The sequence below is a fragment of the Somniosus microcephalus genome, chromosome 7 (genome assembly GCF_052327205.1).
Source record: "Somniosus microcephalus isolate GS21.2 chromosome 7, FLI_Smic_1.0, whole genome shotgun sequence".
Lineage (NCBI taxonomy): Eukaryota > Metazoa > Chordata > Chondrichthyes > Squaliformes > Somniosidae > Somniosus > Somniosus microcephalus.
Window position 1 is genome coordinate 12,852,177 of NC_140993.1, and position 25,951 is coordinate 12,878,127.

At 45.7% G+C, this 25,951-nt stretch overlaps 1 protein-coding gene across 1 annotated transcript in view; it reads left to right on the forward strand.

Moving 5' to 3' along the window:
* The window catches only part of LOC147114518 (transcription initiation factor TFIID subunit 4-like), a 160,785-nt gene that overhangs the window by 50,743 nt on the left and 84,091 nt on the right, over window positions 1-25,951 (forward strand). Inside the window, exon 10 of the mRNA XM_085992249.1 lies at window positions 13,740-13,909. Coding sequence (XP_085848375.1) covers window positions 13,740-13,909 — 170 coding nt within the window. The remainder of the gene's footprint in view (window positions 1-13,739; window positions 13,910-25,951) is intronic.

The window sequence follows — 25,951 nt, forward strand, 5'->3', positions numbered from 1 at the left end:
GTTGGGGACCCAGCACTGACCCCTGCGGAACACCACTAGTTACTGATTGCCAGTCTGAGAATGAACCATTTATCCCAACTCTCTGCCTTCTGTTAGATAGCCAATCCTCTATCCATGCCAGAATATTACCCCCAATCCTGTGATTTTTTATCTTAAGCAATAATCTTTTGTGTGGCACCTTGTCAAATGCCTTTTGGAAGTCTAAATACACTACGTCCACTGGTTCCCCTTTATCCACCCTATACGTTACTTCCTCAAAGAACTCCAGCAAATTTGTCAAACATGACTTCCCCTTCATAAAACCATGCTGACTTTGTCCTATTAAATTATGATTATCCAAATGTCCTGTTACTGGCTCCTTAATAATGGACTCCAAAATTTTACCTACCACAGATGTTGGGCTAACCGGTCTATAGTTTCCAGCCTTCTGTCTACTGCCCTTTTTAAATAAGGGTGTTACATTAGCAGTTTTCCAGTCTGCTGGGACCTTTGCTGAGTCCAGGGAGTTTTGGAAAATTATTACCAATGCATCCACAATCCCTACCGCCACTTCCCTCAAGACCCTAGGATGTAAGCCATCAGGTCCAGGTGATTTATCCGCCTTGAGTCCCATTATTTTACCGAGTACCACTTCCTTAGTGATTTTGATCGTGTTTAGCTCCTCTCCCCCCCCCCCTTTAGCCCCCTGTTTGTCCAGTGTTGGGATATTCTTAGTGTCTTCTACTGTAAAGACTGATATAAAATATTCATTCAGTGTTTTTGCCATCTCCATATTTCCCACCATTAATTTCCCGGTCTCATCCTCTAAGGGACCAACATTTACTTTAGCCACCCTTTTTCTTTTTATATAACTATAAAAACTCTTACTATCTGTTTTTATATTTTTTGCTAATTTACTTTCATAACCTATCTTCCCTTTCTTAATCAATCTTTTTGTTATTTTTTGCTGTCTTTTAAAGTTTTCCCAATCCTCTATCCTCCCACTAGATTTGGCTACCTTATATGCCCTTGTTTTTAGTCGAATACTATCCTTAATTTCTTTACTTAGCCACGGATGGCTGTCTTTTCTTTTGCACCCTTTTCTTCAGTGGAATATGTTTTTTTTGGAAGTTGTAAAATAACTCCTTAAATGTACACCACTGATCATGTATCGTCTTACCCTTTAATCTATTTTCCCAATCCACTCTACTCCATTCCGCTCTCATACCTTCATAGTCTCCTTTATTCAAGCTTAGCACGCTTGTTTGAGATCCAACCTTCTCACCCTCTAATTGAATATGGAATTCAACCATGTTATGGTCACTCATTCCAAGGGGATCCTTTACTAGGACATTTTTAATTAATCCTGTCTCGTTACACAGGACCAGATCTAAGGTTGCTTGCCCCCTGGCCAGTTCAGTTACATACTGCTCAAGAAACCCATCCCTAATACACACAATGAACTCATCCTCAAGGCCGCCCAGCCCAATTTGATTTGTCCAATTAATATGATAGTTAAAATCCCCCATAATTATAGATGTTCCCTTATTACAAGCCTCAACTATTTCCTGATTGATACTCCGTCCAACAGAGTTGCAACTGTTCGGAGGCCAATAGACTACGCCCACTGGTGTTTTTTTCCCCTTATTATTCCTTGCCTCCACCCAAACTGTTTCATTATCCTGAGCTTTTGACCCAATCTCATTTCTCTGTATTACAGTGATTCCTTCCTTTATTAACACAGCCACCCCACCTCCCCTTCCTTCCTGATCGTTAAATAACCTGGTATGTTTAATTCCCAGGCATTGTCACCCTGCAGCCATGTTTCTGTAATGGCCACAAGATCATACCCATATGTAGTTATTTGTGCCATTAACTCGTCTATCTGAATGCACGTAGCATTCATAACAAAATAGAGAACTTTCAAAGATGTTTTGTGACACTTAGTTCCTGCTTTTGCCCTTTTTATTACTTTACCTTTTACTCCATACCTTCTGCTCCTTCCTGACACGCTCTGGTTTTTAATTTCCCCACTGCTACCTAAGTCTATGACCACCTTTGTTGTCATTTTTATTATTTGCTCTCTCGGAACCTCCCCCCCACTAGTTAGTTTAAAGCCCTCTCTGCAGCCCAAGTTATATGATCCGCCAGGACTCTCGTCCCAGCACTGGCCAAGTGAAGCCCGTCCCAACGGAACAGCTCCCTCCTGCCCCAGTACTGGTGCCAGTGTCCCAGGAAGCAAAACCCATTTCTCCCACACCAGTCTTTGAGCCACGCATTTAACTCTAATTTTATTTGTCCTAGCCAAATTCGCTCGTGGCTCAGGTAATAATCCAGAGATTATTACCCTTGAGGTTCTGTTTTTTAATTTGACCCCTAGCTGCTCATACTCCTTTAACAGAACCGGCTTCCTAGACCTATCTACGTCGTTTGTACCAACATGGACCACGACAACTGGATCCACTCCCTCCCACTGCAAGTTTCTTTCCAGCCCAGAGGAGATGTCCTTAACCCTGGCACCGGGTAGGCAACACAGCCTTCGGGACTCTGTCTCTCGGCTGCAGAGAACTCTATCTAGATAGAGAGAAATCATTTATCTGGTGAGGGAGTCCAGATCAAGGGGGTATAACCTTAAAATTGGAGCTAGGCTGTTCAGGGGTGATGTCAGGAAGCACGACTTCACACAAATCTGGAACTCTCTCCCCCTGACAACTGTTGAGGTTGGGAAGTCGATTGAAAATTTCAAAACTGAGATTGACAAGATTTTTGTTCAGTAAAGGTATTCAGGGACATGGACCCAAGGTGGGTAAATGTAGTTGAGCAAGAGATCAGCCATCATCTAACTGAATGGCGGCCCAAGCTTGAGGGGCTGTATGGCCTCCTCCTGTTCCGATGTAACACGGCCTCGTGGAAGCTGTGCGTGTGGTCCAGTTGGTGCCTCTATTTTTTTTATATATACAAGGAAATTGATTAAAGCTTTGCCTCTTGCAAACATACTGTTTTAACTTGATACATGTGTGTGCTGCAGACTGGCTGTGGTAGATGCAACAGTACATGTGGTGGCTTGGATGGCTCGGGTTCCATACAGAAGCTTAATGCTGTGGTGAACGACAGCTCTCTAGGAAGAGCCGTGTCCATTCCAGATTATCCTGCAGCAGAAGGTGCAATTCTTGACAGGCCTCTTGAGGCAGAGGCGATGAAGACCAGTTTACTTGAACAGTCTTAAGAACCTTGAAGTTCTGCTCTTCTCTTCGACAGGATCTCCGTTTGGCTTTTCAACCTTGTTCATTTTAATTGCTTTCAGTTTCCCTTCTTGTGTTTGGTCAGGTATCTGCACCATCTCGTCTGGTTTTGAATACCCCTTAATGTCTCTTCACTTTTTTGTTCTTTCATCCCCATTTCCCGGCCCCCAAACTGGCCTTTTAATCTGTTTCATTTCCTGTGTTTTTTCAGTCCTGACTAAGGGTTTCGACCTGAAACGTTAACTCTGTTTCTCTCTCCACGGATGTTGCCTGGCCTGCTGAATTTTTCCAGCATTTTCTGTTGTTATTTCGGATTTCAAGCAGCCGCAGTATTTTGCTATCGTACTAGTCTTAAGAACTCTGTTCCTGATGGGTGTGGACAAAAAATTCCTCTGTTTATAGCACCTGCGTTTGCTGTCACTCATGAACATGTCTTCCTCAACGAGAACAACTTGTATTTAGAGAATGCTTTTAATTTGGCAAAACATCCCAAGGTGTCTAACAAGAGCCATATCAATAAAATCGCCGAGCCACACAGAAGGAGATATAAGGAGAGGTGACCCAAAAGCTTGGTCAAAGAGGTCGGCTTTAAGGAGCGTCTTAAAGGAGGAGAGCGAGGCGGAGAGATTTAGGGAGGGAATTCCAGAGCTCGGGGCCCAGGCAGCTGAAGGCACGGCCGCCAATGGTGGAGCGATGGAAATTGGGGATGCTCAAGAGGCCAGAATTGGAGGAGCGCAGAGATCGCGGAAGGTTGTGAGGCTGGAGGAGGAGAATGGAGGGATGGAGGTATTTGGAATAAATTTTCATCCACATCGTGCAGTGCTGTGGTAAACCCCGAAAGGAATTGCATCTTGCTTTGTAAGGTGGAATTTGAATGGCAGCAGCAACTATAGAATAATGGAGATTTCTGACTAAGAAAAGAAGGAAAAGTGGTACCAAAGCCAAATTAATGCATGGAGCAAAATGTAATTGCAAATACAAAAAGGACCCTGAACAATAATTACCCTTTTTAAGAAATTTAACTTAACAGGCCAGGACACAGAACTTCCTTAGGCGCCTATTTAATGCTTTGTTTAACATACTCAAACCAGCCGCCAGTGAGTCTTTACACCGATTGCAGGGCTTTGTAGAATAAACTGGTTCACCTGTTCATCAGTAATTTACATTTATATAGAATCGCAGAATAGTGCAGCACAGGAGGAGGCCATTCGGCCCATCGAATCTGCGCCGGCTCTTTCGAAGAGCAATCCAGTTAGTCCCGCTCTCCCCATATCCCTGCAATTCATTCTCCTTCCAGTATTTATCCAATTCCCTTTTGAAGGCTACTATTGACTCTCTGTCCACTGCCCCATCAGGCAATGCGTTCCAAATCCTAACCACTCATTGTGTAAAAAAGTTTTCCCTCCGGTTCTTTTGCCAATCACCTTAAATCTGTGCCCTCTGGTTATCGACCCTTCAGCCATTGGAAAGTGTTTCTCTTTATTTACACTACCTTAATCCCTCATGATTTTAAACACCTATCCGGATCTCCTCTTGGCCTTCTCTGCTTCATGGAGAACAACCCCAGCTTCTCTAGTCTATCCCCGTAACTATATAGTGCCTTTAACGCACAAAAATGTCTGGAGGTGGTTCTGATGGTGTTTTGACTATAAATTGATGGCTGAAAATCCCTTTTTAATGAGAACTAAATTGCCTCCGCTCGTTTTATCTGAACAGTTTTGTCAAAGAAACACTAAACAACTCTCTTGACTCTCCTATCTTGGGAGGCGGGAGAGAGAATTGTCAAACGCTGGTCAAAGACGACAGTGGTCCTGCAAACAATTTTGTGATACGTTTGAAAGCCATTGTTCTGATTCACTAAATGTTGTACTGTCATAGTTTTATTTAGTGTCAACCGTGGCTCAGTGGGTAGCAGTCTGAGTCAAACAGAAGGTTATGTGTTCAAGTCCCATTCTTGGGCACAAAAATCTAAGCTGACACTCCCGGTGCAGTGCTGAGGGAGCACTGCACTGTCAGAGGTGCCGTCTTTCGAATGTGACATTAAACCGAGAGCCCTGTCGACTCACACAAATGGACGTCAAAGATCCCACGGCCACTCTTTCGAAGAGTTCTCCCCGGTGTCCTGGCCAATATTTATCCCTCAATCAACATCACTAAAACAGATGATCTGGTCATTATCACATTGCTGTTTGTGGGAGCTTGCTGTGCGCAAACTAGCTGCCGCGTTTCCTACATTACAATAGTGACTGCACTTCAAAAAGTACTTCATTGGCTGTAAAGCGCTTTGGAACTTCCTGAGGACGTGAAAGGCGCTATAGAAAAGTCCTTTTTAATTTGAGTGCTGGAGTAATGGAGTGACCCGACTGTGACATCACAATTTAAAGCATTTTTCAAAGCTCTTGAGCTAACTGAACAGGGAATATTTGACGGGAGAATTTTTAAGTTGCGTGGTCATTTTTATCATCATTAAACATAGCTAGAATGCCAGTTAGAGAGGCATGTTTTATTTCTGAACTCGTGCATTGCAGTTGTACAGTGTCACAAAACTCTAGATCCAACGGTTCTCCAGAAATGATGTCTATTGACTGCAGTTATGTTGGCTGTATGCGTAATAGTGTTGGTAATTTGCTATCAGTTCATCACACCACCATTCCAGACTCTCCTAATGAGTTGTAAGTGTGCAGCATGCTTTCCATACTAGAAATATCAAGATATTTGGCTGTTAAAAAGCACCCTGGGCTTTATAAATAGAGGCATAGCGTACAAAAGCAAGGATGTCCTGCTCAACCTTTTCCAAATCACTGGTTAGGCCCGAGGTGGAGTATATTACAGGAAACTCTTTTATCTGGCACTGACTGGACCGGCGTGGTGCCGGTTTATCGAAGTCCGGATTACAGAGAGGTATAGTAAAAGGTACGAGAGCCCCATACACGACCACAGATCCAGGTGTCCCTGTGGTGCAGGAACCCCGGCCACAGATCCAGGCGTCCCTGTTGCATAGCAACAGGTGCAGGAACCCCGGTTACGCGGCCACAGATCCAGGAACGGCCACTAATATGAAGTAAAACTTAACTGAACCTACTCCTGAATTTTGCCGGTTAACAGAGTGTGGTAAACCACTGCTAACTCTGTACAGGTCCGGGCATGTCTCCGCCCCTGGCTCCACCCCTAAGCCCGGGTATAAAGGTGACTCACCACCCTTCCCCCGGGAGCTCTTAGGATGGATCCACTAGCAGAGGCATGCTCCAGTTCTTAGTCAATAAAAGCCTACTTCGTATAAGTTCAACTTGTAGTCTTTGGTGTTGTTGATAGTGCATCACAGAGATTTCCGGTTATTGAGGTGCCAGTAAATCGAGAGTTTCCTGTATCCACTTCTGGGCACCACGTTTTAGGAAAGATGTCAAGGCCTTGGGAGAGGGTGAAGGGGAGATTTATTGGAATAGTACCAGGGATGAGGGATTTCATTTATGTGGAAAGACTGGAGAAGCTGGGATTGTTCTCCTTGAGGGAAGATTTAATAGAGGCGTTCAAAATTGAGGGGTTTTGATTGAGTAAATAAGGAGAAACTGTTTCCACTGGCAGGAGGGTCGGTAACCAGGGTCGGACAGACTTCAGATAATGGCAACAAAAAAAAGAGGGAAAATGTAGAATTTTTTTTTCTTTTACACAGCAAGTTATGATCTGGAATGCGCTGCCTGAAAGGGCGGTGGAAGCAAATTTAGTCGTGACTTTCAAAAGGAAGTTGGATAAAGACTAGAAAGGGTTTTTAAAAAAAAAAAATAAAAAAAAAAAATTGCAGGGCTATGGAGAAAGTGCAGGGTGCGTGCGACTAACTGGATATCTCTTTCAAAGAGCCGGCATAGGCACGATGGGCCGAATTACCACCAACTGTGCTGTACGATTCTATATTGGTGGCAAATAACTGAGGGAGGAATAAACCGTGACAAAATCAGTAGATTGTGCCGAGCAGCACAACATGGCAAATGTAACACCGCTGTTTAAGAAAGGAGGGAGAGACAAAACAGGGAACTACAGACCAGTTAGTCTGACATCAGCAGTAATAGGAAAAATGCCAGAATCTATTGTTAAGGACATGGTAACAGGGCATTTAGAAAATAATAGGACTGGGCAGAGTCGACAACAACAACCACCCTTTCATATATCTTTTAACGGACAGAAAACAGAGAGTAGGAATAAACGGGTCATTTTCGGGTTGGCAGGCTGTAACTAGTGGGGTACCACAAGGATCAGTGCTTGGGCCTCAGCTATTCACAATCTACATCAATGATTTGGATGAGGGGACCAAATGTAATATATCCAAGTTTGCTGATGATACAAAGCTAGGTGGGAATGTAAGTTGTGAGGAGGATGCAAGGAGGCTTCAAGAGGATATAGACAGGCTGTGAGTGGGCAAGAATATGGCAAATGGAATATAATGTGGAGAAATGTGAAGTTATCCACTTAGGTAGGAAAAATAGAAAAGCAGAGTATTTTTTAAATGGTGAGAGATTGGGAAATGTTGGTGTTCAGAGGGACCTGGGTGTCCTCGTACACGAATCACTGAAAGTTAACATGCAGGTACAGGAAGCAATTAGGAAAGCAAATGGTATGTTGGCCTTTATTACAAGAGGATTTGAGTATAAGAGTAAAGAAGTCTTACTGCAATTATATAGGGCTCTGGTGAGACCACACCTGGAGTATTGTGGACAGTTTTGGTCTCCTTACCTAAGGAAGGATATACTTGCCTTAGAGGGAGTGCAACGAAGGTTCACCAGACTGATTCCTGGGATGGGGGGATTGTCCTATGAGGAGAGAGAGAGTCGACTAGGCTTACATTCTCGAGTTTAGAAGAATGAGAAGTGATCTCATTGAAACATACAAAATTCTTACAGGACTTGACAGGGTAGATGCAGGGAGGATGTTTCCCCGTGGCTGGGGAGTCTAGAACCAGGGGTCACAGTCTCAGAATAAGGGGTCAGCCATTTAGGACTGAGATGAGGAGAAATTTCTTCACTCAGAGGGTGGTGAATCTTTGGAATTCTCTACCCCAGAGGGCTGTGGAGGCTCAGTCGTTGAGTATATTCAAGACAGAGATCGATAGCTTTTTGGAATCAAGGGATATGGGGATAGTGCAGGAAAGTGGAGATGAGGTAGAAGATCAGCCATGATCTTATTGAATGGCGGAGCAGGCTAGAGGGGCTAAATGGCCTATTCCTACTCCTGTTATGTTCTTGCAATAACTGAAGCATAGAAGCATAGAAAAATAGGAGCAGGAATAGGCCCTTTGAGCCTGCTCCACCATTCAATATGATCATGGCTGATCCTCTATCTCAATACCATGTTCCCGCTCTCTCCCCATACCCCTTGATGCCTTTTGTCTAAAAATCTATCTATCTCCTTCTTAAATATATTCAGTGACTGGGCCTCCACAGCCTTCTGTGGTAGAGAATTCCACAGGTTCACCACCCTCTGAGTGAAGAAATTTCTCCCTAGCTCAGTCCTAAATGTCCTACCTCGTATCCTGAGACTGTGACCCCTCGTTCTCGACACCCCCAGCCAGGGGAAACATCCTCCCTGCATCCCGTCTGTCTAGCTCTGTCAGAATTTTATACGTTTCAGTGAAATCCCCTCTCATTCTTCTAAACTCTAGTGAATACAGGCCTAGTCGACCCAATCTCTCCTCATACGACAGTCCTGCCATCCCAGGAATCAGTCTGGTGAACCTTCGCTGCACTCCCTCTATGGCAAGTATATCCTTTCTTTGGCAAGGAGACCAAAACTGCCCACGGTACTCCAGGTGTGGTCTCACCAAGGCCCTGTATAACTGTAGTAAGACATCCTTGCTCCTGTACTCAAATCCTCTTGCAATGAAGGCCAACATACCATTTGCCTTCCTAACTGCTTGCTCCACCTGCATGTTTGATAATGTTATGCACAGCATCAGGGGTGGAATAGCCTAATGTCTGGTTGATTTACTCTGAATCCCTTGATTGTGTTTTATCTTTGTAATCCACTCCATAATAATTGGTGGTGGTGAGGTTTTGGGCTTCAGGATTACTACACCATAACAGACACTACTGTTTGGATGCAAACTTGGCATCTCCCGGAATATTGGTTTGGTGTCATTAGAACTTGTAGGGAACTAGTTTTGGGATGTAGCGAGACTAAAAGACTTGCATTTCTACAGCGCCTTTCGTGAACTCTGGTCATCCAAAGCGCTTCACAGCCAATGAAGTACTTTTGAAGTGGAGTCACTGTTGTAATGTGGGAATCTCGGCAGCCAATTTGCGCACAGCAAGCTCCCACAAATAACGTTATGACCAGATAATCTGTTTTGGTGATGTTGATTGAGGGATAAATAGTGGCCAGGACACCTGGGAGAACTTCCCTGCTCTTCGAAATAGTGCCATGGGATCTTTCAAATCCACCTGAGGGAGAGTGCAGACGGAGCCTCGGTTTAACATCTCATCCGAAAGACGGCACCTCTGACAGTGCAGTGCTCCCTCAGTACTGCACTGCATTCAGTCTAGATTTTTGCACTCGAGTCTCTGGAGTGGGATTTTGAACCCACAACCTTCTGAGAGGGTGCTGCCTACTGAGCCACGGCTGACACTTCAGCCTTGTAGGCCCTTGTACTACCAGCTGTTTGTGATAATTCTTTCATTGTACACCTCAAATTACAAGTGTAGATTCCAAATGTAAGAATGTTGAACTCGCTACCACATGGGGTGGTTGAGGGTGCTCACATGGTTGCATTTAACGGGAAGCTAAATAAGTACGGGAGAAGTTCTGATATCCGGGACCGGCGTGTTGCCGATATATCAAAACTGTCGGACATGCAAAGTTAACGTTCTCCGTATTTGACAACAAACACTGTGTTTCTCAGCAACAGCTTGTAAACACTCGGTCCGTACCTTGGAAGCGTCTCTGAAGCTGTTGCTAAGCTACAAAGACGCTTTCCAGAGCCTGCCTGTTAAAAGAATGCTAGGAGAAGAAAAAAAACGTAACCAAAACAGCGGCTGATTTCTGCCGTTAGAGCGAGGTTTCCGGCCATACAACCTCCGGATAAACCAAAGCTTCCTGTGCATGAGGGAGAAAGGAATAGGATGATCTGTTGATGGGGTGAGATGAAGAGGGGTGGGAAGAGGCTCGTGTGGAGCATAAACACCGGCACGGACCAGTTGGGCTGAATGGCCTACATAAGTATCTAAGAACTAGGAGCAGGAGTAGGTTATATGGCCTGTCAAGCCTTTCAATAAGATCATGGCTGATCTTCGAACTCAACTCCACTTTCCTGCCCAATCCCCGTATCCCTTGATTTCCCTAGAGTCCAAAAATCAATCTCTCTCAGCCTTGAACATACTCAATGACTCCGCATCCACAGCCCTTTTGAGGCAGAGAATTCCAAAGATTCACCCCACTGAGTGAAACTGGCCGACCCCTTATCCTGAGACTGTGACCCCTAGTTCTAGCCTCTCCAGCCAGGGGAAACATCCTCTCAGCATCTACCTTGTCAGCCCCCTCAAAATCTTCTACGTTTCAATGAGATCACCTCTCATTCTTCTAAACTCCAGAAAGTGTCGGCTCAATCTCTCCTCCATCGGACAACCCTGTCATACCAGGAAACAATATCGAAATGGCCTGCTCCTGTGCTATAAAATGTGATGTAATTCTGTGTATATTTCTACTGTAATGGAAAAATGTAACTCCTGCATCTGAGTTACACTTCAAATTCCACTCATTAAAAGGAGTAACAAATGACCCAACTTCCTACAGTCCTCATGAAAACCAGTCACCAGTTCTGCATCATTTGAGGCTAATGCACGTTTTGGGCTACAGAGCACATAAGAACATAAGAAATAGGAGCAGGAATAGGCCATTCGGCCCCTCGAGCCTGCTCCGCCATTCAATAAGATCATGGCTGATCTGATCTTTGACCTCAACTCCACTTTCCTGCCCGCTCCCCATAACCCTTGACTCCCCTGCAGCTCAAATATCTGTATCTCCAGCTTGAATATAGTCAATAACCCAGCCTCCACTGTAAACTGGATTTTTTTTCTCTTTTCCCCCACCCCCCAACTCCTCTGCAGATATGGTTGTGTTGAAGTGTTTTGCAAAGGGAATGTGCAGCAATTGCTGCTGCTGAGGTACTGTATTAAACCACTGAGGGGTGCCACAGTATACAGGGATGCTGATAAAATGTAGTCTTCCCTTTTCTACAACACTGCATGAGTGGAACAGTAGGGGGCCGCTTGGGCATCTTTCGAGAACAGATTCTAAAGGTTTGTTTCGAAAGCTGAAGGGGGAAGATGAGAATTGTTTTCGCTCGGCGCGTTGTTGTGATCGGGAATGCGCTGCCTGAAAGGGTGGTGGAAGCAGATTCGATGGTAACTTTCAAAAGGGAATTTGGATAAATACTTAAAGGAAAAATTTGCAGGGCCCTGGGGAAAGGGCAGGGGGGGAGTGGGACTAATTGGAGAGCTCTTTCAAAGAGCCGGCACAGGCACGACGGGCCGAACGGCCTCCTCCTGTGCTGTATCATTCTACGTTTCTGAAAGGCTTTGTAGCCTTCTGTTCTTGATTTACTTTCGAGGTAAAAATATGGCATTGCTGAAAAGTCTGAAACATTTACATCTCAATGATTTGCTGATTTCCATTTTAACAACATGTAAAGGGGAACTCCGCAGATGGACTGTCTCGGATTATAACTTGATTTATGACCTAACCGGTTCCATACTACAGCACATTGAGCACCAACACATGCGGTGACGCTGGCCATAGAATAAACTAATAGATCTCCATGGTGTTCACTAAGATTTACGAGGATGTTGCCAGGACTGGAGCATTCCAGCTATGAGGAAAGATTGGATAGGCTGGGGTTGTTTTCTTTGGAAGAGAGGAGGCTGAGGGGAGACTTAATTGAGGTGTATAAAATGATGAGGGGCCTAAATAGAGTGGATAGGAAGGACCTATTTCCCTTAGCAGAGAGGTCAATAAACACGGGGCATAAATTTGAAGTAATTGGTAGAAGGATTAGAGGGAAGTTGAAGAGAAACTTTTTTTCACCGAGGTTGGTGAGGGTCTGGAACTCACTGCCTGAAAGGGTGGTAGAGGCAGAAATCATCATCACATTTAAAAAGTACTTGGATATACACTTGAAGTGCCGTAACCGACAGGGCTACGGACCAAGAGCTGGAAAGTGGGATTAGGCTGGCTAGCTCTTTTTTTGGCCGGCATGGGCCGAATGGTCGTCTGTGCTGTATATTTCTGCTTCTATGATTCTATTACTCACAAGTGAGATCTGTATAAGAACAGGGGAGTTGGGCAAAGTCATATTCCCAGGGCCACTGACTCAGTTTTGGGGTTGTCCTGGTATGTGGACCATTGGAACAAGGGTAGGCCATTCAGCCCTCAAGCCTGTTCCGCCACTTTCTGAAGCAAGTCTGTCTACAGCTGTAGTGTTGTTCAGTTAGTGTCCAAAATGTTTAATAGGTGGAGGTTATCTTTATTGCCGTACCAGTCAACCTCTGGTTGGGTGCTGGGGAAAGAAGTGTTATCTTAGCAGACCACGCTTGCCTGTCTGTCTAAGTATTGTGTACATTAGATGGTGTAATGCAACTAGATGTCAGCTGTGGCTCAGTGGGCAGCACCTTCGCCTCGGAGTCAGAAGGTTGTGGGTTCAAGTCCCACTCCAGAGACTTGAGCACAAAAATCTAGGCTGACACTGCGCTGCTGTTGGAGTTGCCGTCTTTCGGATGAGACGTTAAACTGAGACCCTGTCTGCCCCCTCAGGTGGACGTAAAAGATCCCAAGGCACTGTTTTCAAGAGCAGGTGTCTTGGCCAATATGTAGCCCTCAACCAGTATCACTGAAACAGATGATCTGATCATCATCACATTGCTGTTTGTGGGACCTTGCTGTGCGCAAATTGGCTGTAAAGTGCTTTGGGACGTCCTGAGATCATGAAAAGAGCTATATAAATGCAAGTCTTTTCTTTTAAGCCACCCCAAAGTACAGATTTGGCCTGATAGATTTTTTAAATTATGTGTGGGTTGGATAGGATAGACGTGAGGAGAATGTTTTTACTTGTGGGAGAATCCAAAACTAGGGGCCATAAATACAAGATAATTGCTCATTAATCCAATAGGGAAATGAGCAATTCCTTTGCTCGGAGAGTGGTTAGAGTGTGGAACGTGCTACCACAGGAAGTGGTTGAGGGGAATAGCATAGCTGCATTCAAAAGGAAACTAGTACATGAGAGAAAAGGGAATAGGAAGATATGCTGAAAGGCTGAGATGAGGGAGATGGAATGGGAGGAGGCTCGTGTGGAGCATTAATGCCAGCACAGAATAGTTGGGCCGAATGGCCTGTTTCTGTGTTGTATATTCTACCTAATTCTGTGTTTTGCGTCACAAATGGGACCAACTGTTGAGCTTGAAGTCGTTCTGCTTTCTTCTATGTGCATGGTAAATAATGGCCTTCTCCTGACGCTGTTAAATAGCTGTTTTAATTCTCCAGGGATGAGGATGACATCAATGATGTGGCCTCGATGGCCGGGGTAAACATCAACGAAGAGAATGCACGCATCCTTGCAACAAACTCCGAGTTGGTGGGCGCTATAATCCGGTCCTGTAAAGACGAAGCATTCCTCTCCTCTGTATCCCTGCAGAAAAAAACTTTAGAAATAGGTAGGTGTCAGAGCCCCAGCACACACAGCTCAATTTTTTAAAGGTATAGCGGGTAAAATTCAACTTCTGGAGCACAGAAACGGGCAGTATCTGACCGGACGCCCATTATAGAACTGACTTCAATGGAAATGTGATGGGGTGTTCTGCCGCATGCCTTTGTTACCTCCAGACTCGACTATTCCAACGTTCTCCTGCCCGGCCTCTCTCCTTGCACCCCCTGTAAACTTCAGCTCATCCAAAACTCTGCTGCCCGCATCCGAACTCGCACCAAGTCTCGCTCACCCATCACCCCTGTGCTCGCTTGGCTCCTGGTCCAGCAACACCTCAATTTTAAAATTCTCATCCTTGTTTTTAAATCCCTCCATGGCCTCGCCCCTCCCTATCTCTGTAACCTGCTGCAACCCTCGAAGAACGTTGCACTCTTCCAATTCTGACCTTGCAGGACAAGTGCACTGATATTGTTGGTAAACGTACGTTACAGCGGATGTGATTTCTCTGGTAGTCTGGACTTCTCCAAGTGGCATGTTGGGGATACTTTTCATCCCTCTTCCTCTCACCCTATCAGCATATCCTTCTATTCCTTTATCCCTCATGCTTGTCTAACTTCCCCTTCAATGTCTCTGCTATTCGCCTCAACCACTCCCTGTGGTAGCGAGTTCCATGTTCTCACCATGCTCTGGGTAAAGAATGTTTCTCCTGAATTCCCTGTTGGATCTATTAATGACTGTCTTGTATTTACGGCCCCTAGTTCTGCTCTTGCCCGTGAGTTGAAACATCTTCTCTACATCAACCCTATCAAACCCTTTCATAATCTTGAAGACCTCGATCAGGTCTCCCCTCAGCCTTCTCAATTCTAGAGAAAAGAGCCCCAGCCTGTTCAATCTTTCCTGATAAGTATAACCCCTCAGTTCTGGCATTCTAGTAAATCCTTTTTGCACCTCTCCAGTGCCTCTATACGCTTTTTATGAACTGCACTCTTTATACACAGTGCATATAAATATCTATTCTCCGACGGTTTTGATTAACAGGACGATGAATATAGAATTGTTTTTGCGCGTTCTTGGGTTAGTGCAGCTGTAAGGGCTGCAGTGGAAGGCCCTTTAGCCTATGGTAAAGGCCCCGATAATACGTAGAATGGGCTATTATTGTACTTTTTTCCGCTTCCTCTCATACTAAGCCTATGGGTGTGACTGTGGAATCTCCCAGCTGCCTTTTTAAGCCTGGAGTGAATGCATAGTTAGAACGTGGATAGTGGCCCCTGTAACTGGAGTTAATTCCAACTGAATTCTGCCCAGGTAATTTTTTAATAAAATCCTGCCCCTTTTTAATGCACGATTGCTTTTAATCATTTAATTCTGTTGCAGTTTTTGTTTCGTTAACCACTCAATGAAAAAGAGTTGCTCGGTTGGTTTGTCTCTCACCTTTTTAAATTGCCAGGAACTTCAGGTTATGTAAAAACGAGGCATTTTAAATTTGACTCAAAACTGAATTTGATTCCATTTCCGGTCAAATTTTTAATTAAAAAAAACACTAACGTTGACCTGGGAGTCTTCTCTTCTTAGGCAGTCCCTCGGAGCCGAGGATGACTTGCTTCCCCATTAAAAATGAGTTCTCAGGTGACTGATGAGTCCAATACGGGACCTACAGTCTTTGTCACAGGTGGGGCAGACGGTGGTTGAAGGGGCGGGTGGGTGGGGTGCTTGCGCTACCTGCGCTTGGCTTCCGCTTGCTCCCGGCGAAGAGACTCGAGGTGTTCGGCGCCTTCCCGGATGCTTCTCCTCCACTTTGTGCGGTCTTGGACCAGGGATTACCAGGTGTCGGTGGGGATGTTGCACTTTTTCAAGGAGGCTTTGAGGGTGTCCTTGAAGCGTTTTCTCTGCCCACCTGGGGCTCTCTTGTCGTGTCGGAGCTCCGAGTAGAGCGCTTGTTTTGGGAGTCTCGTATCGGGCATGCGGACAATGTGACCCGTCCATTGGAGCTGATCGAGCGTGGTCAAAGCTTCGATGCTGGGGATGTTGGCCTGAGCGAGAACACAGACGTTGGTGCGCTGATCCTGCCAATGGACCTGCAGGATCTTGCGCAGGCAGCGTTGGTGGTACCTCTCCAGTGCTTTGAGGTGTCTGCTGTACATGGTCCATGTCTCTGAGGCATACAGCAGGGCGGGTATCAGTAAATTAAATAACTCTGACCTGGGAGTATATTAAATAACTCTGACCTGGGAGTATATTAAATAACTCTGACCTGGGAGTATATTAAATAACTCTGACCTGGGAGTATATTAAATAACTCTGACCTGGGAGTATATTAAATAACTCTGACCTGGGAGTATATTAAATAACTCTGACCTGGGAGTATATTAAATAACTCTGACCTGGGAGTATATTAAATAACTCTGACCTGGGAGTATATTAAATAACTCTGACCTGGGAGTATATTAAATAACTCTGACCTGGGAGTATATTAAATAACTCTGACCTGGGAGTATATTAAATAACTCTGACCTGGGAGTATATTTAACTTAAGACCGAATGTTCCCTGTGAGCTGCGCTTTGTTATGCTCGGTCCCTTTAAACTTCTGCGCCTGGACCAGTTGGGCCAGATGGCCTGTTTGTGCTCTAAATTCAACGCAGCACGCATTTTGGCCGTGGCCCTCCCTGCATCCCATAATTACACCTCCATGATTAATCTGCTAACTGCACGCATAGTGGTATTTGCAATGTGAAAGCCAGCGAGCAGCCTGCGCAATATCTTTCGCCATTACTGCGCGATAGAGGGAACATTAGTAAGACTGCGCAAACTGTTTGTGTTTTTTTTAAGTTTTATGGTTGGCTTTAACAGAGAGGTGACTGAATATGGAAGTCTGATTTCTTCTGGTATGTTTTGTGGCTTTCTTCTCGACTGTAGCTTGATCTCGCTTTTTCCCTGAGCAAGTTTTTGAAGCCTGTGGAAAACAGCAAACGCCCAAGGTCCTGATTTAACGAGTTGTTTTTTTTTTTGTCTTTCTCTTTTCCCCCCCACCTTCTATTCTGCTGGTGTTTCGTTTGGCCAACTGTTCACGGTTTCAGACTGCTTTTCAAGTAATAGCTTAACTGTATAACAGCAACAAGGAAGGAAAGTGAACTCTGGAATCTATGTAGGCATCAGGTTTTTGTATATCCTGAAACCTGATTTGAAATGGTTATTTGAGTAACCCTTCCAGTGGAAATTGATGCCGCTTTCAAACATTTTTTTAATTGTAAATGGCATTCCACTACCTCCCTCGTGGTGTGTCCTTCTGTTTTCATAAGCCCTCAAGCGCAAACGATTGGCCCAGGAGAGTTGTGAACATCCCCAAAGGCTCGGTCTCTCTCTGCGTCTCTCTGTCTGTCTCTCTCTCTCTGTCTGTCTGTCTGTCTCTCTCTCTCTCTGTCTGACTCTCTCTCTCTCTCTCTCTCTCTCTGTGTCTGTCTCTCTCTCTCTGTCTGTCTCCCAAACACACAAGATAGGAGCAGGAGTAGGCCATTCAGCCCCTCGAGCCTGCTCTGCCATTCAGTGAGATCCTGGCTGATCATCCAAATTCAGTACCCTGTCCCTGCTTTCTCCCCATATCCCTTGATCCCTTTAGCCTTAAGAAATATATCCAACTCCTTCTTGAATATATTTAATGAATTGGCCTCAACTGCCTTGTGTGGCAGAGAATTCCACAGGTTCACCACTCTCTGGGTGAAGAAATTCCTCCTCATCTCAGTCCTAAATGGCTTACCCCTTATCCTTCGACTGTGACCCCTGGTTCTGGACTCCCCGGCCATCGGAAACATCCTTCCTGCATCTAGTCTGTCCAGGCCTGACCGAATGTTATAGGTTTCAATGAGATCCTCTCTCAATCTTCTAAACTTCAGTGAGTATAAGCCCAATCGACACAATCTCTCCTCATACGTCATTCCTGCCATCCCAGGTATCAGCCTGGTGAATCTTCGCTACACTCCCTCCACGGCAAGAACATCCTTCCTCAGATAAGGCGACCAAAACTGCACACAATACTCAAGGTGTGGTCTCACCAAGGCCCTGCACAACTGCAGCAAGACATCCCTGTTCCTGTACTCGAACCCTCTCGCTACGAAGGCCAACATACCATTTGCCACCTTAACCGCCTGCTGCACCTGCATGCTTACCTTCAGCGACTGGTGCACAAGGACACCCAGGTCTCTTTGCACTTCCCCTTCTCCCAATCTATTGCTCTTTGCACTGAGTCCTGATGCAGCCAGTTGACCTACCCACCCCTGTGCCGCCAATCGCCTACCTGCTCCATTCTGCCGATCACTCCCTCAGACCAGGGTGTGGAGATGAGGGCTTTACATATTAATTTGTCTTCTGGCTATTGGGAAGCCTCTTTATACATATTTATTATTCTGCCTGCAGGAATTGGGGAAGGGAATCAAAGCCTCCTCCTGCCCCCACCCCCTCCCTTCATCTTTTTCCCCCTCCATTCCTCACTCTCCATTTTTCCCTCCTGCGTTTCCTCTCTCCTTGCAATGTACCAGGAATCTCTTGGAACAGAAAACACCAGAGTCTGAATGTCTGCAGCCTCTTGATTGATCTTGTCAATCAAACTTCAAAAAGAAATCAAAGCGAGGATTTTGGCCCAATTGAACGAGGAACTATTTTTATTTGTTCATGGGATGTGGGCGTCACTGGCAAGGCCGGCATTTATTGCCCATCCCTAATTGCCCTTGAGAAGGTGGTGGTGAGCTGCCGCCTTGAACCGCTGCAGTCCGTGTGGTGAAGGTACTCCCACAGTGCTGTTAGGGAGGGAGTTCCAGGATTTTGACCCAGCGACGATGAAGGAACGGCCAATATGCTTCCAAGTCAGGCTGGTGTGAGAGTTGGAGGGCAACTTGGAGGTGGTGGTGTTCCCATGCACCTGCTGCCCTTGACCACCTGGGTGGTAGAGGTCGTAGGTTTGGGAGGTGCTGGTGAAGAACTCAATGAGTTTAGTTAACTAGCAATTAGACTTGTTGTCTTAAAGGTGGTTCTTGGAACTTTTAAGCTTCTTAGCAGCAGGATAATGCATTATGCATCACATGGTGTAACATTCCTGTCCTTGTAGTACATTGAATGATTTATGAGCAGCACCAGGGGACATTCACGAGCATTTATATATCACTGCAGTGATATTTTTAATGTGCCTGTGGTTCCTTATTTCACATGGTTTGTCTGTTTCTCATTGGTTATCCTACCTGCATACGTCACCAATCCATACTGCATAGAATTAGGTAAAATTGTACAGTACAGAAACTGACCATTCGGCCCAACTGGTCCGTGCCGGTGTTTATGCTCCACACGAGCTTCCTCCCAACCTACTTTCATCTCACCCCATCAACACATACTTCAATTCCTTTCTCCCTCATGTACTTATCTAACTTCCCCTTTAAATGCATCTGTACTAATTTGCCTCAACCACTCCCTGTGGCAGCGAGTTCCACATTCTTGCAGGTGGATACTTCACTGGATATGCTCAATGCGGCAGCGGCGGGAACTCGAGCAGCGGCAGTATAAAAAGGTAAGCCCGAGCGTGGGTAGGCCTCAATGCAGCAGCGGCGGGAACTCGAGCAGCGGCAGTATAAAAAGGTAAGCCCGAGCGTGGGTAGGCCTCAGTGCGGCAGCGGCGGGAACTCGAGCAGCGGCAGTATAAAAAGGTAAGCCCGAGCGTGGGTAGGCCTCAGAGCGGCAGCGGCGGGAACTCGAGCAGCGGCAGTATAAAAGGTAAGCCCGAGCGTGGGGAGGCCTCAGAGCGGCGGCGGGAATTCGAGCGGCAGCGACCTATAAAAGGTAAGCCTGAGGCGCGGGTAGGTTTACCAATCTCAGAGGGAGAGAAGTAAAAAGTAATCGAGGTGTGACGTCACCACAAAGCAGGTAAGTGATTGGTTGGGAGTATTTCTCTTTTTTTAAACTTAAACTTTGTGTGGGTTATAGTTTTTAAGGTCTCTGTGGTGTAGCGGGACAGTTTGTAAACCAGGGCCCTTAAATATATCACTTAAAAATAATAAAAATTAATTAAATAGAATGGCAGAGCAGGTGATGTTACTGCTGCAATATGTGGGAGCTGGTGGACACCATTGATGCTCACGGTGATCACATTTGCAGTAAGTGTTGGCTGCTCGAGGAACTCCAGCTCCGTGTTGATGAGCTGGAGTCCGAGCTTCAAACACTGCGTCACATCAGGGAGGGGGAGAGTTACCTGGACTCTGTTCCAGGAAGTAGTCACACCAATTAGATTAACTAATTCAGATGTAGTCCGTGGTCAGGGACAGGAGGGTGTGACTATGAGTGAGGCAGGTACGGGGATCCAGGAGGTAGTGTTGGAGGAGCCGCAGCCCTTGCTCTTGTCCAACAGGTTCGAGGCTCTTACTCCCTGTGAGGACAGGAGCAGGGACTGCAGGGAGGATGAGCAACCTGGCCACAGCACCGTGGAACAAGGGGCCATTCAAGTGGGGGGAGTAAAAAGAAATGTTGTAGTGGTAGGGGATAGTATCATTAGGGGGATAGATAGGGTTCTTTGCAGCCGAGAGCGAGAGTCCCGAAGGCTGTGTTGCCTGCCCGGTGCCAGGGTTAAGGACATCTCCTCTGGGCTGGAGAGAAACTTGGAGTGGGAGGGGGAGGATCCAGTTGTCGTGGTCCATGTCTGTACCAACGACATAGATAGGACAAGGAAAGAGGCTCTGCTGAGGGAGTTTGAGCAGCTAGGGGCCAAATTAAAAAACAGAACCACTAGCGTAATAATCTCTTGATTACTACCTGAGCCACGAGCAAATTTGGCTAGGGTAAATAAAATCAGCGTTAAATGCGTGGCTCAAAGACTGGTGTGGGAGAAATGGGTTTTGCTTCTTAGGACACTGGCACCAGTATTGGGACAAGAGAGAGCTGTTATAAGAACATAACATAAGAAATAGGAGCAGGAGTAGGCCAATCGGCCCCTCGAGCCTGCTCCGCCATTCAATAAGATCATGGCTGACCTGATCCTAACCGCCAATCCACTATCACAGAACCATCTCCTGAATCTAACAGAATTAGACACACGAAATAGGAGCAGGATCAGGCTACACGGCCCCTGGGCCCGCTCCGCTACCCACAGGGCCATGACCGATCCGAACCTAGACTCGTGTCCAAATTCCTGCCTGTTCCCCCGTAACCCTTAATTCCCTTTACTTCTAGGAAACTGTCTATTTCTGTTTTAAATTTATGTAATGATGTAGCTTCTACAGCTTTTTGGGGCAGCATATTCCATGGACCTACCACCCTCTGAGTGAAGTAGTTCCTCCTCATCTCAGTTTTGAAAGAGCAGCCCCTTATTCTAAGACTATGCCCCCTAGTTCTAGTTTCACCCATCATCGGGAACGTCTTCCCCGCATCCACCCGATCCAACCCCTTCACAATCTTATGTTTCAATAAGATCGCTTCTCATTCTTCTGAACTCCAATGAATAGAGTCCCAATCTACTCAACCTCTCCTCATATGTCCATCCCCTCATCCCTGGGATTAACCGAGTGAACCTTCTTTGTACTGACTCGAGAGCAAGTATGTCTTTTCTTAAGTATGGACACCAAAACTGTATGCAGTATTCCAGGTGCGGTCTCACCAATACCTTGTACAACTGAAGCAATACCTCCCTATTTTTATATTCTATCCCCCTAGCAATGAAAGCCAACATTCCATTGGCCTTCTTAATCACTTGCTGAACCTGCATACTAACCTTTTGAGTTTCATGCACCAGGACCCTCAGATCCCTTTGTACTTCAGTACTTTCCAGTTTCTTGCCATTAAGATAATAACTTGCTCTACGATTTTTCCTGCCAAAGTGCATAACCTCACACTTTCCAGTATTGTATTCCATCTGCCAAATCTCTGCCCACTTACTTAGCCTGTCTATGTCCCCTTGCAGGTTTTTTATGTCCTCCTCACTCACTACTTTCCCTCCCATCTTAGTATCATCTGCAAACTTTGATATGTTACACTCGGTCCCCTCCTCCAAATCGTTAATATAGATTGTAAAGAGTTGGGGACCCAGCACTGACCCCTGCGGAACACCACTAGTTACTGATTGCCAGTCTGAGAATGAACCATTTATCCCAACTCTCTGCCTTCTGTTAGATAGCCAATCGTCTATCCATGCCAGAATATTACCCCCAATCCCGTGATTTTTTATCTTAAGCAATAATCTTTTGTGTTCCGTTGGGACGGACTTCACTTGGCCAGTGCTGGGACAAGAATCCTGGTGAATCGAATAACTAGGGCTGTAGAGAGGGCTTTAAACTAATTAGTTGGGGGGAGGTTTCAAGAGAGCAAAAAATAAAAATGTCAGCGGAGAAGGCAATGGAGCAAGGTAGCAGTGGGGGAATTAAAAACTAGAGCGTGTCAGGCAGGGACAGAATGGATAAAGGAAAAGGGGGTAAAAGCAGGAATAAATTGTCACAAAACATAGTTAAAAGTTCTTTATCTGAATGCACGCAGCATTTGTAACAAAATAGACGAGTTGACGGTACAAATAACTACACACGGGTATGATCTGGTGGCCATTACAGAAACATGGCTGCAAGGTGACCATGACTGGGAACTAAACATCCAGGGGTATTTGACAATTAGGAAGGACAGACAGGAAGGAAAGGGAGGTGGGGTGGCTATGTTAATAAAGGATGGAATCACTGCAATCGTGAGAAATGATATTGGGTCAAAGGACCAGGATAGTGAAACAGTTTGGGTGGAGATAAGGAATAATAAGGGGAAAAAGTCACTAGTGGGCACAGTCTATAGGCCTCCTAACAGTTGCAACTCTGTTGGTCGGAGTATAAATTAGGAAATAGTTGGGGCTTGTAATAAGGGAACAGCTATAATCATGGGGGATTTTAACTTTCATATTGACTGGACAAATCAAATTGGGCATGGCAGCCTTGAGGAAGAGTTTATAGAGTGTGTTAGGGGCGGGTTCCTTGAGCAGTATGTTGCTGAACCAACCAGGGGCCAGGCAATCTTAGATCTGGTCCTGTGTAATGAGACAGGATTAATAAAAAATGTCCTAGTAAAGGATCCCCTTGGAATGAGTGACCATAACATGGTTGAATTCCAAAATCAGTTGGAGGGTGAGAGAGTTGGATCTCAAACCAGCGTACTAAGCTTAAATAAAGGAGACTATGAAGGTATGAGAGTAGAATTGACTAAAGTGGACTGGGAAAACAGATTAAAGTGTAAGACGGTACAAGAGCAGTGGTGTACATTCAAGGAGATATTTCAGAACTTTGAAGAAAAATATATTCCACTGAGGAAAAAGGGGCGTAAAAGAAAAGACCGCTATCCATGGCTAAGTAAAGTAATAAAGGATAGTATCCGACTGAAAACAAGGGCATATAACGTAGCCAAATCTAGTGGGAGGATAGAAGATTGGGAAGCATTTAAAAGCCAGCAAAGAATAACTAAAAGATTAATTAAGAAAGGGAAGATAGATTATGAAAGTAAACTAGCAAAAAATATAAAAACAGATAGCAAGAGTTTCTAGTTGTATAAAAAGAAAAAGGGTGGCTAAAGTGAATGTTGGTCCCTTAGAGGACGAGACCGGGAAATTAGTGGTGGAGAACATGGAGATGGCAAAAACGCTGAACAAATATTTTGTGGCAACCTTTACAGTAGAGGACACAAAAAATATCCCAACACTGGACAAACGGGGCTATAGGGGGGGAGGAGCTAAACACGATTAAAATCACTAAGGAGTCAGTACTCGGTAAGATAATGGGACTAAAGGCGGATGAACCTGATGGCTTACATCCTAGGGTCTTGTGAGAAGTAGCGGTAGGGATTGTGGATGCATCAGTGGTAATTTTCCAAAACTCCCTGGATTCAGGAAAGGTCCCAGCAGATTGGAAAACTGCTAATGTAACGCCCTTATTTAAAAAGGGAAGTAGACAAAAGGCTGGAAACTATAGCGATAGCAAAATAATGCGGATGTTGGAAATCCGAAATAACAACAAAATGCTGGGAAAACTCGGCAGGTCAGGCAACATCCGTGGACAGAAATTTGAGTTGACGTTTCGGGTCGAACCCTTCTTCAAAACTGGAAAGAAAAGATAGATCGGAGGCAGGGCTGCGATCGGATAAAAGAAACAAAAGAAGTAAAAAAGAGACAATAAAAGGTGTTAGAAGCTAGACGAGATGGTAATAGGCTGAGATTGGGTGTAAAGTGTACTGGCAGGGCAAGGGATAGCTGCCAGGTGTGAGAGCGAAACAAAAGGAAAGGTGGGGGGGGGGGGGAAGGAGTGGAAAAATTACAAGAAAAAATGAAATAGGGGCCGAGGTTATGATCTGAAATTGTTGAACTCGATATTGAGTCTGGAAGGCTGCAGAGTGCCTAATCGGAAGATGAGGTGCTGTTCCTCGAGTTTACGTTGAGCTTCCGTGGAACAGTACAAGAGGCCAAGGACGGTGAGGTCAGAGTGGGAATGGAGCGTTGAATTAAAATGACAGGTGACCGGAAGCTCGGTCACCCTTACGGACTGAACGGAGGTGTTCCGCAAAGCGGTCACCCAATCTGCGTTTGGTCTCCCCAATGTAGAGGATCTTTCAGCATTCCGCAGGGACCGCTCCCTCCGAGACACCCTAGTCCACTCCTCTATCACCCCAAACAGCCCTTCCCCTTCGCCTGGCACCTTCCCGTGCAAGCGGAGGAGATGTAACACCTGCCCCTATACCTCCCCCCCCCCCCCCCCCCCCCCCCCCTTCCCACTGTCCAGGGCCCCAAACACCCCTTCCATGTGAAACAGCGATTTATTTGTACTTCTCGCAATCTAGTATACTGTATTCGCTGCTCACGATGCGGTCTCCTCGACATGCCCAGTTTGCATCTTTTCAGATTGGTTATTTCTGCACCCTGTCATGCATCAACAAAAAAGACACCGGTGCAATCACCAGTTTCCTGAACACCTTCAGTTTCTGCAGCCAGCGAAGCAGAGAGGAGTGTCAAACTCTCAGCTGCTGGCTGGAACATAGGAATAGGAGGGGGCTAATCAACCCTTCGTGCCTGTTCTGCCATTCAGCCAGATCATGGCTGATCTGGACCCTAATGTCTTTTGGATGTGACGTTCAACCGAGGCCCCGTCTGCTCTCTCAGGTGGACGTAAAAGATCCCACGGCCACTATTTTGAAGAGGAGCAGTGGAGTTATCCCCAGTGTCCTGGGCCAATATTTATCCCTCAATCACTAAAACAGATGATCTGGTCATTATCACATTGCTGTCTGTGGGAGCTTGCTGTGCGCAAACTGCTGCGTTTCCTACATTACAACAGTGACTACACTTGAAAAAGTACTTCATTGGCTGTAAAGCGTTTTGGGACAACCTGAGGTTGTGAAAGGCGCTATAGAAATGCATCTCTCCCCCTCTCTCTCTTCTCCCCCCCCCCCCCCCCCCCCACCTCTCTCGTTTCATATCCCTTAATACCCTGGAATATAGAAGATTGAGGTGATTTAGGATTTTGAAAGGAATTGCGGGAATAGTTAGAGAAACTTTTCCACTGGTGGGGGAGTCGAGGACAAGGGGGCATGACCTTAACATCAGAGCCAGGCCATTCAGGAGAGAAGTTGGGAAACACTTCAACAACTTCAGTCTGTACAAGTGTGGAGCACTCTCCCACAAAAAGCAGCAGATGTTAGCTCCAATTAATTTTAAATCTGAGCGATCGTTTTCTGCTAGCGAAGGGTACGAAGGGATATGGAGTTAAGATACATATCAGCTTGTTATCTCATGGAATGGTGGAAAAGGCTCCAGGTGCTTTTTAGGGGAGGGCGTTCCAGATTTTAACGACCTTTTGTGTGGAGTGCTTCCTGATTTCGCCCCCTTAAGAGCCTAGCTCTAATTTTAAGGTTGTGGCCCCTTGGTCTGGAGTCCCCCCCACCAATGGAAACTGTTTCACCTCCTTTACCGCTGTATGAATCCCTCCCCTCCCTCCCCCTCCCTCCCCCCCTCCCTCCCTCCCCCTCCCTCCCTCCAAGTATCACACCAATTTTCTCATATCATCTTTGCTT